The 15,260-nt window shown below is 35.2% G+C and overlaps 2 protein-coding genes across 2 annotated transcripts; both read left to right on the plus strand.

Annotated features, from left to right (window-relative positions):
- Positions 1-4,360: 4,360 nt before the first annotated feature.
- Positions 4,361-7,843, plus strand: LOC111436910 (primary amine oxidase-like). Its single transcript, XM_023074701.1, has 5 exons — positions 4,361-5,136; positions 5,926-6,310; positions 6,395-6,508; positions 6,890-7,422; positions 7,600-7,843. Exons 1-5 carry the CDS (start codon positions 4,376-4,378, stop codon positions 7,766-7,768), a joined length of 1,962 nt encoding a protein of 653 aa, XP_022930469.1. The 5' UTR covers positions 4,361-4,375; the 3' UTR covers positions 7,769-7,843.
- Positions 7,844-11,235: 3,392 nt separating this feature from the next.
- On the plus strand, positions 11,236-14,445 carry LOC111436960 (probable serine/threonine-protein kinase WNK9). Its single transcript, XM_023074769.1, has 7 exons — positions 11,236-11,531; positions 11,603-11,640; positions 11,723-11,950; positions 12,030-12,250; positions 12,527-12,684; positions 12,769-13,132; positions 13,216-14,445. The coding sequence occupies exons 1-7, from the start codon at positions 11,472-11,474 to the stop codon at positions 14,112-14,114; spliced, it is 1,968 nt and encodes a 655-aa protein (XP_022930537.1). The 5' UTR covers positions 11,236-11,471; the 3' UTR covers positions 14,115-14,445.
- The last annotated feature ends 815 nt before the right edge of the window (positions 14,446-15,260 follow it).

Here is a 15,260-nt window from a genome sequence, read left to right on the forward strand (position 1 = left end):
TTATTATTATTATTATTATTATTATTATTATTATTATTATTATTATTATTATTATTATTATTATTATTATTATTATTATTATTATTATTATTATTATTATTATTATTATTATTATTATTATTAATAATTTAAAGGTGTTTTTGAAGTTTTAAAATAAGTTTCATATATTTTTAAAGTTTTTTTTTTTTAAAATTAATGAAAATAGGGGAGACGTATTTTTTTAAACACAATAATGTTTTTTAAAAACTATAGGGATTAAATGTATTTTTTAAATAAAATATTAACGGCCATATTTTTTAGATATTTTTTTAAAATATATTTTTGAGACAAACCGTAAGGTTGAAGATAATTTAGCTTTTAAGTTTATATCTACTTTTGACTGTCTAATAAATTTTCTTATTTTTTTTTTTCTAATAAGTTTCTCAATATTAAAAAAAAAAACTATAAAAATTAATTAATCTATTAAATATAACGTCAAATTCATGTCTAATAGAACCTCAAAACGTTGTTAATTTCATTATTAATTTTTTAGGGGTTTTCTAAAATATTAAAAATTTTAACTAAATTTCAAGAACAAAAATAAATAAACTAATAATTAGAAATATTGTTTGAGTCTATCTAGTAGATTCGTCAATTTTCAAAATATATCGAATAGATCTAGAGATGTCCCTTTAATCCGTAGAGGGTAAGAAATCTCGATTTAAACTCAGAATTGAAATCTCCATAAAATTCCCTGCACAAATTCCTATCTCGATCTTTACATAAATGAATTTTTTTCGCAAAATGAAGATTGATACAGGAGTTGAGATTTTCTCTTCCTACCCTGCAACGTGACATCTTTAAATAAGTCGATAATTTATTAAATGCAAAATTAAAAATCATAAAATATATATTACTCTATAATATTCATATAGAATGTACCATACAAACATAAAAGTTAAACGATTCAAAACAAAATCAATTATTTAGACAAAACATCAAACTAACCGTATTATATGTTTGCATAAAAAATACATCTCAATCATCAGCTATTACTTTACTTATCAATAACTACTCGATCTTGCTTTGGAAAGAGAGGAGGGCTTGGAAAAACCAATGTTCGACATGATTTGATTATGATATTGTAGTTACGAACAGTCCAATGTTCAAAAGTAATTATATATTTTGAAATATAAAAGATATTATATTTAGATATATAATATTATTAAAAATTTTACAAGAGCATAATTTCACTTATTGAATAATTAAAAATTTATATAAATAAATAATATTGAATTAACGAGAAAAGTTAAAACCTCTCTTCATAATAACATTTTATTTTATATAATTGTTTATATTAATATTTATAACTAAAAATAATAATAAATTTTGTACGAATATTTAAAAATTTTAATATTAGTTTTAATTAAAATATAAAAAGGTTTTTTTTTTAATACTTAGATATAAAATTTAAGAATTTAATAAAATATTTAAAAATGAGTGAGAGCCATTAGTAGTTGGTAGGTAGGTTAGCCAAATCAACCCATTTATTCTTATTCCCCATTATTTAAATTATATGCCTTCAATTTCGAATTTTCCTATAAAAAAAAATTCCGGCTATCTAATTCAAATCATAAAAATTGAATTATGTTAAGTTTTTTTTTTTATTTTTTATCCACATGTTTGATATATAAATTTTATGAGATTTTAATTATTAATAATATATATATTCGTCTATTGGAGGGCAGACATTGGATAAAAAGCCCAAAAAAATTGTGTAGATATTCACTTTAAAGCCCAAAAAAATTGGATAGATATTCACTTTAAAGCCCAAGAGTCATGTCCTAGTGGAAATATAATCTAATTAATTAATTCAGTAATGGATAAGGGTATTTTAGACATTTAAGCTGCTCCATTCTTTATCCGTTTGTTTCGAGTTCAATAACATTTATCCGTTTTCGAGTTCAATAACATATAAAACGCGAGAGTTGATATAATAGTTTAATTGATTGAGATGTGCATGCATGAGTTGGGTTAGTTAGGTTAGGTTATGAGATAAGTGGACAACCCAATAATATATTATTAGGTTGGGTCGGGTCGAGTTGTTCCACGGGTTGACAAGGTAAAGCGGTTTCTAAGTGTCACAACCATACTATAAAGATAGGAAGGTGGCGACCCTCAAGTGGCACCCATCCAACAAAGTGAGAGTTGAGATAGATAAGTGTCATGAGTCATGATACGACTGGAGAACGATGCATCTTTTGACAGAAGAATGTGCATTAAAGCCAAAACTGAAGAATAAACAAGATTGGTGGGAATGATGGTGGCAAGAGTGTCAAAGACAAGCTTGAAAAGGGTCGGGTAAGGCCCAAACCATAACTGCAAAAGTAAGTGTTATGACATGAGTTTTGACATAAGGCTCTGGAGTTAAGTCCGTTGATATGAAAGACGAAATATCGCCAAATTTGGTGTCAATCAAACACCTAAAGACACTCCAGCTTGCCAAAATCAATTCTACTCCAAACCATTTAGTACTATAAAGTGAGGCAGGATGTCAACTCTCCACTGCCCCTTGGGCATTTTTGGCCTAAGTGATCTACCACATGACACATACGTGTGTCATGGTGTGGGTGAGTGTTGCAAGGCGAGAGTATTCATTTGAAAATATATATTTTTGAGGAGAATGTCATCGTGTAAATATTGCGCCCAAACTCATGTGTCAAGAGTTTGGTATATGGGGTTAAATGACTCGACATGACATGAGATCGTTCATGCTTTGATTATACCCATATGGATGGATATTCAACGTACCTTGACAATAAAGACAAATCATGGGTTGATTCTCAATAAGCGTACCTAATGAAGCCACAAGGGTCAATGATCTTCAAGGACTTGGGATGACATCACGATGCATGACCATGTTGTTGGGAATCACGATGACCAAATGAGATGTAACATTACATTCAAGAACCTTAACCTAGAGTAAAGGCAAGGTCGAACCAAATGACTTGGCTTAAAGCAGAGACAAGTCAGTTAGACTCACAACAAACAAACATGCACGCACGAGTTGCATGTATAGCCGAACAAACTTAGTTTCTGCATGGCAAAGGAAAACCTCGTCTAAAGTCCAACGAAACTACAAACCTGGGTACAAAAAAAGGCTTGAATTTCTCTTAAAATTGTCATGAACATATCAAAATCATGATGTCGTACAGTCATCATAGCGTAGTAGCAAAAGTCGAGAAAGGAGAGATGATGATGTCACTGTAAAAATTCTTATCATTTTTATGAACAGAGGTAATTAAATTCAAAATTATCTCAAATTTATTGAGATAACATAATTTTTTCTTCCAAACATTTAAATTGGTTCACTCATAAAAATTTTATAAATAAAAACTGACATAATTATTAGAGCTACTTATTTTCTAACTTAAAAATAACATACCGTGACACTCAGGAAATTCAAAATTTTAATTAATATAAATATAAAAAAAAACAAATATCTCTAAATAAAACAAACATCTCTGACCGACATTCATGTTTCACCACATTTGTCTGTTCCAAACTCCAACGAATCTTATTTCAATTAATTAATTATTTTATTTTATTAATTGAAAAATAAGCCTTATTAATTGATTAATTTATTTAACGTAAGAAATGTTAAAGAGTTTTAATTAATTAATTATATAGTAAAATCATTAAATAAAATTTCTAAAATGTCTGTATATATATATATTTTTTTTAAAAATTTTTTTTTTTTTGGGTGGATTATAGTGAAATTGTGATTGACATGTATTATTTGAGTGATTCGAGGTAAATAGTGATAAAATGTCGGTATCAATAAATACAAATGTTGATGTATTAACATTTCAATTTTATGTATCATTGACATAATGGGTCCATTTTTGTCTTTATATTTTAAAAATAAAAATACAAAGAAAACGTGTTAAGATATATATATATATTTTTTAAAAAATGGTTAAAAAAATATCTTCTAAATTAAAATGCTTTTTTTTATTAAAAAAGAAAAAAGAAAAATAATGGGATACACGCATCAATGCATTCAATCACATTAAAAATAATAAAAATAATAAAAATATATTTTAAAAAATTTATAGTATTTAGTTAAGACAATTAAAAGTTTGCAATATTATTATTATTATTAAGTTTATTAATATTCATATTTAAAATAATTAAATAGATTTTTTTTAGGTCCCACAACGTTGTCAGTGAGCCATTTGCTTGGGGCCATAAAAAGATAATAAACTCTTTTGTATTTTTTCTTGTAGTGTCTGGACGTAATTACCATATTACCCTTGGAAATCGCTTTAAATACCAAATTTTCAATCCACGTCCAATAATGCAAAAAGAAAATAAAATAAAAAACCATTACCATATGGCTCTCTCAATTCTCTTCCTCTTTCTCTTTAATTTCATACTTCCAAGCTTCTCTCATCCCTTCGACCCGCTATCTCCGCTCGAGATTCAAATCGTCACCTCCACAATCAAATCCAATTTCAACCTGACCTCGAGGCTCACTTTTCACTACGTTGGCATTCACGAGCCTAACAAACATGACGTCCTCTTGTGGCTTGCAAATCCTCGATCCTCGCCATTGCCACGAAAAGCCTTTGTTGTGGCACGCGCTAACAAGCAGACTCATGAGTTCTTAGTGAGTATAGCAGATGGTCATGGCATGATTGTGTCACAGAGTGTGTACCGAGGGTCCGGTTTCCCAACATTAACCTTTGAGGAACAAACGGAAGCTATTGATTTGGCTCTCAAATACCCATCAGTTGTATCCTCCATGGAGAAGAGAGGGCTGAATGTTTCGAATGTTGTGGGCTCCGTTTTTACTATTGGGTGGTTTGGGCAGGCTCACAATGAGACGCAACGAGTGGTCAAGGTTCTGTTTTTTTATAAAGAGTCTACGGTCAATGTTTGGGTAAGGCCCGTTGAGGGCGTTGAAACCGTGGTGGATCTTGATCAAATGGTGGTCACGGACTTTCAAGACGTTCAACGTTGTGTTTTGCCCAAGAGTGAGGGGACTGACTACCGTGCTTCTAGTATGCAGCCACCGTTTGCGGCCGAGACTAAGCCGATTAATGTCGTCCAACCGCTTGGTCCGAGCTTTGTCGTTAAAGGTCACACTGTCAGGTTTGTTTTCCCATAATTGCTTTTAAAACGCATCTATTAAAAAGAGAATAGACTAAATTTCTCTTAATCTCTTTTTGAGCCAGAGCTAAAGTAGCTTCAAATAGTACTGTTATTATCCGTGTAAAAGCTATTAGATTCATGAGATAAGGTATTAATATAAAAGAAGAAGCTGAGTGACAAGAAAACTTCCTGCAGCTACCATCGTAGCAACATGTATAAGAGTCGAAATCGGGGTAGGACCCTCCATAGCATCAGGTAACCATACATGAAGAGGAAATTGAGCAGATTTAGCAACTGCACCTACTCCTCGTAAACCGTGTTTCGTTCTCCTCTCCAACCAATGTGAGATCCCTTCTCCAATCGACGTGGGACCCTCCAATCTACCCCTTTTGGGTTCTAGTGTCCTTAGGTGGGATCCCTTCTCCAATCGATGTGAAACCCTCCAATCTACCCATTTTGGGGTCCACTGTCCTTATGTGGGATCCCTCCTGGACCTCCAATTTACCCCTTTTGGAGTTCAGTGTCCTTCCTGACACACTGTCTCATGTCCACCCCTTTGGGTTTCAACCTTCTTGCTGGTACATTGACAGTTGTATGGCTCTGATACCATTTGTAACCTTCCAAGCCCACTACTAATAGATATTGTCTTCTTTAAGCTTTCCCTTTTGAGCTTCCTCTCAATGTTTTAAAACGCGTATATTTGAGATAGGTTCCTACCTTATAAAGGATGTTTCGTTTTTCTCATCAACCAACGTGAGATCTCACTATAACTGATGCTTTGTTTTGCAGCTGGGCGAATTGGGATTTTCATTTGAGCTTTGACATGCGAGTCGGGATCATAATATCAACAGCGTCCATATACGATGTTGACCAACGTAAAAAACGACAAGTTCTTTACCAAGGCAGCCTCTCCGAGCTTTTTGTGCCGTACCAAGATCCAACGGAGGAGTGGTATTACCGGACGTTTATGGACGCCGGAGAGTTTGGGATGGGGTCAGCGGCGGTGGAGCTTGAACCCCACCACGATTGTCCGTCCAACGCCGTCTTCTTTGACGCCTTCCACGGCGGCCAAGATGGAAACCCTGTCAAGTTGACCAATGCTTACTGTATGTTTGAGAAGTACGCCGGTAACATTGCTTGGCGCCACACTGAGAGCGCAATTCCAGGAGAATTGGTAACTTTTTTAATTTTTTTAATTTTTTAATTTTTTAATTTTTTAAAATTGAATTTTTTGTGATTATATTTTTTAAAATTGCAGATAAGAGAAGTTCGGCGGGACGTGAGCTTGGTGATAAGGACGATCACGGTGATCGGAAACTATGATTACATCTTGGATTGGGAGTTCAAGAAATGTGGCTCGATCAAATTTGCGGTAATACATCTTTACAATTATTTTCGTGACAAAATTGTTAGGAATCACGAATCTCTACAATGGTATGACATTATCCACCGAACAAAGTACACCATAGAACCTCCTCTGAGACCTATGGAGCTCTCGAATAGCCTCCCCTTAATCGAGACTCAACTCCTTCTCTAAAGCCTGCCCTCGAACAAAGTACACAATTTATTCAAACAACTAAAGGATTCCATTAATATGATTAAGTTAATGACTTTGATATCATGTTAGAAACCACAACCCTACAGAACATAAACTCTCGAAACACGATAGGCGATAGTATTCTTGTACCAATGGAGATAGTATTTGTTGGTTATAAACCCATGATTTAAAAACTCAAGTCTTCTTCGTGAACAGGTGAGTTTAACAGGAATCATGGAAGGAAAAACGACGCCACACAAGCACACAAGCGAGATAAAGGAGGAAATCTACGGCTTATTAGTAGCTCAAAACACGATAGGCATAAACCATGACCATTTCCTAACGTATTATCTTGATCTCGACATCGATGGGCAGGAGAATTCTTTTGTGAAAGGCAAATTGACGAGCTTTAAAACCGATGGCTCCACGCCGAGGAAGAGTTATTGGTCGGTGGTGAGAGAGGAGGCGAAGAAGGAGCTGGATGCTAGAAACCTTCCGACCGAGCCAGTAGAGCTCTACATCGTCAACCCAAACAAAGAAACTACAATAGGGAACCAAGTCGGGTACCGTTTAATTCCAGGACCAATGCCCCGATCACTCCTTTTGGAGGATGATTATCCGCAGCGGCGAGGAGCATTATGTGACCATAATGTATGGATTACGCCGTATAATCGATCGGAGAAATGGGCCGGCGGTATGTACGTCGATCGTGGCCGTGGTGATGAAACCCTTAACATTATAACACAAAGGTACGTAGTTAAAAAAAAACTGAATCTAATTCTTAATCCAACTGAACTCAATCGAACCCCCGAACACCCTCTTAAATAGCGTGTTTGAACCCAACCGAATCCAAGAACACTGCCTTTGGGTGGTCTGATTTTTTATGGGTCGATATAAATTGTGGACAATATTTTATTGGATGACAGGAATAGGGACATCTGGAACAAGGACATAGTGTTATGGCACACCATAGGGTTCCACCACCATCCGAGTCAAGATGAATTTCCAATAATGCCCACGCTCTCTGGAGGATTCGAACTCCGGCCTACAAATTTCTTTGAAAGAAACCCAATTCTCAAAATGAAGGCCCCCTAATAAGAAGCCTTGTTATTTACCGCGGTTGTACCCTTAATGTACGGCTTACGTGGAATTATAATAAATTCTCTATTTAAAAAATTAAAAGTTTCAAATTTTATTAAATATTTATTTTAATAACTAAATTTGAAATTTTAAGATTTATTTAATATTTTTTTAATGCTTGGAGACCAATCAAATATTTGAAAAATATTAAACTATACATGTATTACAAGAAAGTTCAATCAATTCTTCAAAAAAAAAAAAAAAAAAAACTTTCAATCACATATTAATATTGTAATCTAGATTCAAAATTGTGACGTGGAAAATGTTATTTTTGGTTTTTTATTTTTGAAAATGGTAATTGTTTTATTTAACTAATATATACGATTTGTATTTTATAGTCCACCCAAAAATAAAATTTTCACATATATTTATAAATATTTAATATTTAAATTTTATAAGATTTTAATTATTAATATATATATATATATATATATATATATATATATATATATATATAATTTTTAAAGAAAATGAATAACGGAACGATTCAATTAACCCAAAATTATATGGTTGGGTCAGTTGTGAACACCAGCCGTGGCATACCTTTCGGATTGAGGGTCTCGCGCTTTACTAAAAAGACTCGGCATTCATGCGAGCCACCCGATGGTGTGGTACGAAGTGGGTTTAGTACGCCCTGCCAAAACAGCTCCGAAACAAACAAAAAAAAAAGGTGCGTGCCGCACTCACGAGGGGCTTTTCCCCTTTGACGAGTGGTATCACTCTCTAAATGCTGGGTGTACTGTTGCTGAAATTACTTGTTCAGGGTAAACCATAGGAACTACTGCATCTGGCTCTGCCACTGATGGATCATATGCAGCTCTAGCCTCTACTAGCAATTGAAGGTGAAAGTGGGAAAAAGACAACGAAACCCTTTTTTTCTTGTCAGCCAACTTGTTAGGAGTAGGGGCTTTCTTGTACTGCCATACGCACCCAGACATTACACCAATTGTGGCTGGCCATTGAGTTTCCAGAATGCCTTGTCATGATCTTGATACGGCTTATGCAACTACAGCATCCGCGTAGCTTCTAATACGCGCATTGGAGCTCTTCGCTCGATGTCCCGAGTCGCTAGTAAATTGCTGTTTCGTCGGACTATGGTTTATTTCTAACACCCCCATGTCTGGTCGTTAACTCCTCGCGCTGTTGCAACCGTTTCTAGGACCGACCGACGCCTCACCTGCACAGGTACCTACGTAGTGTAGTGTCAGTGACACATTCAACATAGCATTCGGATTCATGTACTTTCCAGAATCAGGGGTCTTCAAGTCTGCTGCGTACGATTAGCTAGCCTTGCAGAACATCAACTTGAAATTTTGGATTGATCCAGAAACCTTCCCGATCGAAGACATGTGTATACTCGCATCAAAATCTTAAATTTTATTATGATTTGTGGGTGGAGTTCACGCGCTTAGCTTGTGACATTAATTTGAAGTACTTATCCAACCACGTGCATACGATGTGCCATAAGTTAAAATACTATATAGTATTGCTAAAAAATTATATTTTATTTTTCCTTATTAAAATACAATAATAATATTATATCATGTATGGCACTATGTATGACTAATATGCTTCACATACTTTATGCCATATAATTAAATTATAAGTTTTTAAAAAATAAAGAAATTCATTTTTAATGGATAATAATAAAGAGAATTAATTAAAACTGAATTAAAATTTAATATACAATTGATCTAAGACACGTTTTTCCGACTAAATTGAACACTTTATGCTTTATGGACATTGAAATAGAAATAGTTATCGGTGATATAATTTTATAAGTTAGGCTAACTCTTTTGTGGCTTAAATTAATTTAGAGGCCGATATCAAATTTAACTCATTCCAATTTGTACCTAATCAAATTAGACGTTGACATAAAGATTTAGATTTTGAAAAAATTGCATTATCGAAAAAAGAAATAATATGATAAGGATTCGAATACAACAGAATGAACATCGCTCGTGTAATATTATTTTTTTCTAATTAATATTGATTTTTATTTGTGTTTATGTTCCACACACGTAACGGTATAAACATGACACGTTTGATTTGTAGTTTATATTTGCGTACCATGTATTATTTTTTGGATTTAAATTGTATTTCTAATATATATATATATAGTTTGAATTCGTTTAAAAAGTGCATAGTAATAACGGGTTAACTATTGTATCATCGTCATTTTGTTAGATGAATTAACCTCATGAAATCCTACTACTGATTCCTTCTTATCTCGACCGTTTTAAGATTACTCCACATGTAATATTCGAAGGTCGGTCTCTACGATAAGATTTACTTTTGAGTTGATAAGACACGAGAATAGAATATCTTTTATTAATTAGAAATCTTAAGAACTCGATAGAAACTCAATTCAAATCTCTAAATGCTTATAAATAATACTAATTTTTTAAAAATTGGGTTAGAAAACATATTAAAATTCTTAGCCCTAATGAGTATGTCAAAATTGTTATTTATTTATTTATTATTACTATATATATATATATATATATATCTTTGGAGGGAAGGAAGACATCTCTTCCATCCAAGGAGAACATTAATTGTTATTTATTTATTTTTGGTTCAGTTAGTATGAATTGTTTGGATCATTTATTTAAAATTTTATTTATAAAAATAAATAATAAAAATAAAATAAGGGGTAAGGTAAACTCAAAAGGTTATATTTTTTTCCTACCAAAAGAAATCATTCATTAATGAATTATAAGCGTTTTATTACTATAAATTATTTCTTTTTCTACATCACCTCAATTACTTTATATAGACCTAAGTATTTAATTTTCATATCTTTTATTAACCTAGGTCATAGACCATAGTTTAAAGTCATCCTAAATATTAATAAACAATTAACCCAAAATAAAAAGTTAATTTCCAAAAATAAATCTCCTTATTAACACCTATTTATAAAAAAATTAAAAAAAGATTTTGGACAGAAATTATGTATTTATATTTGTTCAGTCAGATTTTTTAATATTAGTTCCAAAAGTTCATAGTATTTAGGAGAGTGGGAGTATTTCTTTTTTTAAAAAAAAAATTAGAAGGTATTAATGTTGGATGATGAAAGTCCCACATCCGCTGATTTAGGGAATGATCATGGATTTATAAACCAAGGATACTCTCTCTATTGGTACGAGGCCTTTTGGAGGAGTCTAAAGTAAAACCATGAGAACTTATGCTCAAAATGGACAATATTTGTGAAGAGTCGTGTTCGTCTAACCATTAATAAAAGTATTAAAATTATTTTTAAGCATCTATATTTTTTCAACTTTCACCCACTTGTTCATAGACCACATAATTTTATTAACTTTATAGTCCCTAGAAATTATTAATTAATTAATTATTAATAATTATTTTGTGTTTGGTTTTACAGCTCGTGATGAAACAGAGAGAGAGCAGAGTGAAAAAGAAAAGCTTTTTGTCAGGCTCTATTCAGTGGGCGTTGCCTTGTTTCTGAAATCCTCTGCTTCGTTGTCTCTGAGTAGTTGGCAATTAACCCCTTTTTCCTCTCTCTCTCTTCTTCTCATCCAACCAATAATCAAATACAAAAATCCCCATTTCAAAACTTCTTCTTCTCAGATTCCACAAATCCTCTGTTTTCACGAAGAACAGAGGAACAACATCATACACCCAGAAACATTGTTCAGGAATGAACGGTGAAACAACCTCTGATTATGTCGAAGTTGATCCCACAGGAAGATATGGAAGAGTATGTTTTTGTTTCATCCCCAAATCTCGTGTTTTGATTTTTACTAAAACCCCTTTTTGTTTTTTGTTCAGTACGATGAAGTTCTTGGCAAAGGAGCTTCGAAGACAGTGTAAGAATAAGAACATCCTCTGTTTTTCTCCCATGTTTCTGTTCTTTCGATGTCTGTCTCTAATGGGGTTTTTCTCCGACAGTTACAGAGCCTTTGATGAATACGATGGCATTGAAGTGGCGTGGAATCAAGTGAAGCTTTGTGATTTTCTTCAAACTCCCGAAGATCTCGAACGGCTATACAGAGAAATCCATTTGTTGAAGACTCTTAAACACAAAAACATAATGAAATTTTGTTCTTCTTGGGTTGACACTGCGAATAGAAACATTAACTTTGTGACAGAGATGTTCACTTCTGGAACTCTTAGACAGTGAGTTTCGTTTTCATGGTGGTTTTCCTCAAATGGGTTTTGTCGAAAACATGTTTTCCGACCGAATTTGTCTTTGCAGATACAGGCTGAAGCACAAGAGAGTAAACATCAGAGCTGTGAAGCATTGGTGCAGACAGATTTTAAGAGGGCTTCTTTATCTTCATAGCCATGAGCCTCCTGTAATCCACAGAGATCTTAAATGTGATAATATTTTTGTTAATGGGAATCAAGGGGAAGTCAAAATTGGTGATCTTGGCCTAGCTGCTGTTCTTCGTAAATCCTATGTTGCTCGTTGTGTTGGTAAGTTGAAATTGTGAGATCCCACGTTCGTTGTAGAGGGGAACAAAACATTTTTTATAAGGGTGTGGAATACTCTCGTAGTAGACACGTTTTAAATGGTATTAGAGACAGGCACCAGGCTGTGTGCCGATCTCATATCGGTTGGAGAGGAGAACGAAAACATCCCTTATAAGGGTGTGGAAATCTCTCCCTAGCATACACGTTTCAACAACCTCGAGGAAACCCCGAAATCTTCACTTAATTGGCTTTGTTTTTTGGTTGTTTTGTTCATTTCAGGAACGCCTGAGTTCATGGCTCCAGAGATTTATGAAGAGGAGTATAATGAATTGGTTGATATCTATTCTTTTGGAATGTGCATTCTGGAGATGGTTACTTTTGAATATCCATACAGTGAATGCAGCCACCCTGCTCAGATTTACAAGAAAGTTATCTCTGTAAGCCTTCATTGTTCATCATTTTTCTTCAAGATTTTGTTCTTTGTTTCACCAATTGCTTACATTTCTTCTTGTTCCTTCTAGGGGAAGAAACCAGATGCTTTGTATAAGGTAAAGGATCTCGAGGTTCGGTGTTTCGTCGAGAAATGCTTGGCTACCGTATCGACTCGGCTTTCTGCTAGGGAGCTTTTGAATGATCCTTTTCTTCAAATTGATGGTTATGGTTGTGATTCCTTGCTGAGGCCAATTGATGGAGTTCCTCATGGTCCCTTGGCTAATGGGTATGGGAAGGTTTTGGATTACGGTCCGATCGACGATGAAGTGAGCGAGATCGATCTTTTCTCCGGTCAAGAGGACGAGCATTTGGCAGATGATGATATTACTATCAAAGGGAGAAGGAGAGACGACGACGATATATTTCTACGACTTCGAATTGCAGATAAAGAAGGTAAGAAGAATGAACTCCAATGATGTGATTATGGCATTCGAATACCGATAACGTTTGCTCGTTGCATGTTGCTCGTCTTGCAGGTCGGATTCGAAACATCTACTTCCCGTTCGATTTGGAGAATGATTGTGCTTTGAGTGTTGCAAATGAGATGGTTTCTGAGCTTGATATCACCGATCAAGATGTGAGGAAGATTGCTGATATGATTGATGGCGAAATTGCTACATTGGTGCCTGAATGGAAGAGGGGAACAAGCTTAGAGGAAGCTCTAGATTGCACTGATTCTAATGTTTGTGCTTTAAATAGTAATCTTTTGGATTATGTTTCGCCTCAAAATCCTGCACACCTGCACATTCTTCAGTGCTCTCAAGAACATGGCTGTGCTTCCATCCATGGCCGTTTTGAAGAGATCACATATCAAGTCGAAGGGTCGGAACAGTTCAATGGAGAAGAGGATTCGAGCGATATCCACTATGCCGATATTTGGGCACAACGAGATGGACCGGAGGTTGTTTCACATGAACATGGAGAACTCAGTTGCAAGGAACGACATGGAATGTCGGAGCAGCCGAAACTTAGAACAGAATCCGAAACGAGAAACTCTAGCTCGTTGAATCATTCGATGTCGTTCACCGACGATCACGAGAACGAAATTCGACAAGAACTCAGATGGCTCAAGGCTAAGTATCAAATGCAGTTGAGGGAGCTAAGAGATCGACAGTTAGGAGTCAAAACGAAATCTGTTAGCTTGCACCCGAATCCCAACCTCGCCGAGATCGACATTGGGAAGGACATTGCTTCACATTCCCTCCATGTTGCTGATAACATGTCGGAAAACCAGACCTTTCAAGACGAAAACGTTGTGGACGAGTCGAGTATTCCCGAGCTGATGTTTGCGGGCAAGAGTTTCTATACGGGAGCGTTGGTGCCTCATTCTCTACAAAGGGCAACTTCCCTTCCTGTTGATGCCATTGATTTTTAGAATCCTCACTAACAAAGTTGATATTACAATTAAAAAGCTCTGTTTTATCCTTGAAGCCTTTGACAGCCCATTTGTTTGAATTTGGTATCCAATTGGTGAAGGTGAGATGCCATTTTAGAGGCACTACATTTGGCGTAGAGCCGAAGTGGAATGGTCCCTTGGCGCTTTGAAGGCTGCATATTGAATATGTCATGAGCTTCAAAGTTCCAAGTTGGCCAAGTTGGTTGGATATTGAAGCCTGGCCAGAACTTTCAATTTGAGGCTGTTGTGGCTCTTTACCAACCTTTCAATACAAACAACCAACAAAATACACCTCTTTTTTACTATTCTATACTCGAGTTTGTGCCTAATTTGTCGAGGAAGGATACCATTGATCACTGTGATCCTACACTTTCGAGACTCTGATATCTTTGAAAGAAAATGACGCGAGAATCCGCGGTGAAGAAATAAGGAGATCTTTCTATATCGAATAACGATGTTGTCCACTTTGTGCTGTTAGTGCAGGTGTGTCCTTACCCCCTCGAGTGGACGAAATAGACAATCGTCATAGTTAGCCAATGAGCAATCCCACAGCCAGCTACCTAGCCTTTCCCAAAGGCTTACGTTATGAGGGTCAACCTCCTAACGGCAAATACTGGAATGACGGTTCGACCTCATCCTTGACCCTTGTAAACCCCTAGTGAACCAATAGGTGGGAGAAGAGACACCTTAGAGCCTGAATCTAACTAGTTGATGGAGTGGAATTTTCTCGCATTTGGGCAGCATTAGTCTCACTCAATCAGTCCCTCTCTTCTTCTTCCTCTGCTTCAGGCATGGGCAGAGGAACTCCACCCTATTCGGTTACTTGATTCCGATACGAACTCCATTGCATCTTCAGTCCCATCTTTCTCTTGGACCTTCCCCGTAGAGTGCTTCGAGGGGGTGGTTTTAGTTTTTTCAAAAAGCCCAGTATCAATGGAAATAGTGTTTGTCACTTATATACATAGAATCTTCTTCTTAATTAGCCAACGTACGACTCAAACGTTTAGACTACAACGTGTCACACCTCAGCTGTAGCTTTCGGGTCGGTTAACGGCAGTAGTGGCTGGTGCAATAAGTGGGAAGAGATTCCTTTAAGAGATCACTATTCTTCATAGAAGTGGGTGC

The sequence above is a fragment of the Cucurbita moschata genome, unplaced genomic scaffold, assembly GCF_002738365.1.
Source record: "Cucurbita moschata cultivar Rifu unplaced genomic scaffold, Cmos_1.0 Cmo_Scf00060, whole genome shotgun sequence".
Taxonomy (NCBI): Eukaryota; Viridiplantae; Streptophyta; class Magnoliopsida; order Cucurbitales; family Cucurbitaceae; genus Cucurbita; species Cucurbita moschata.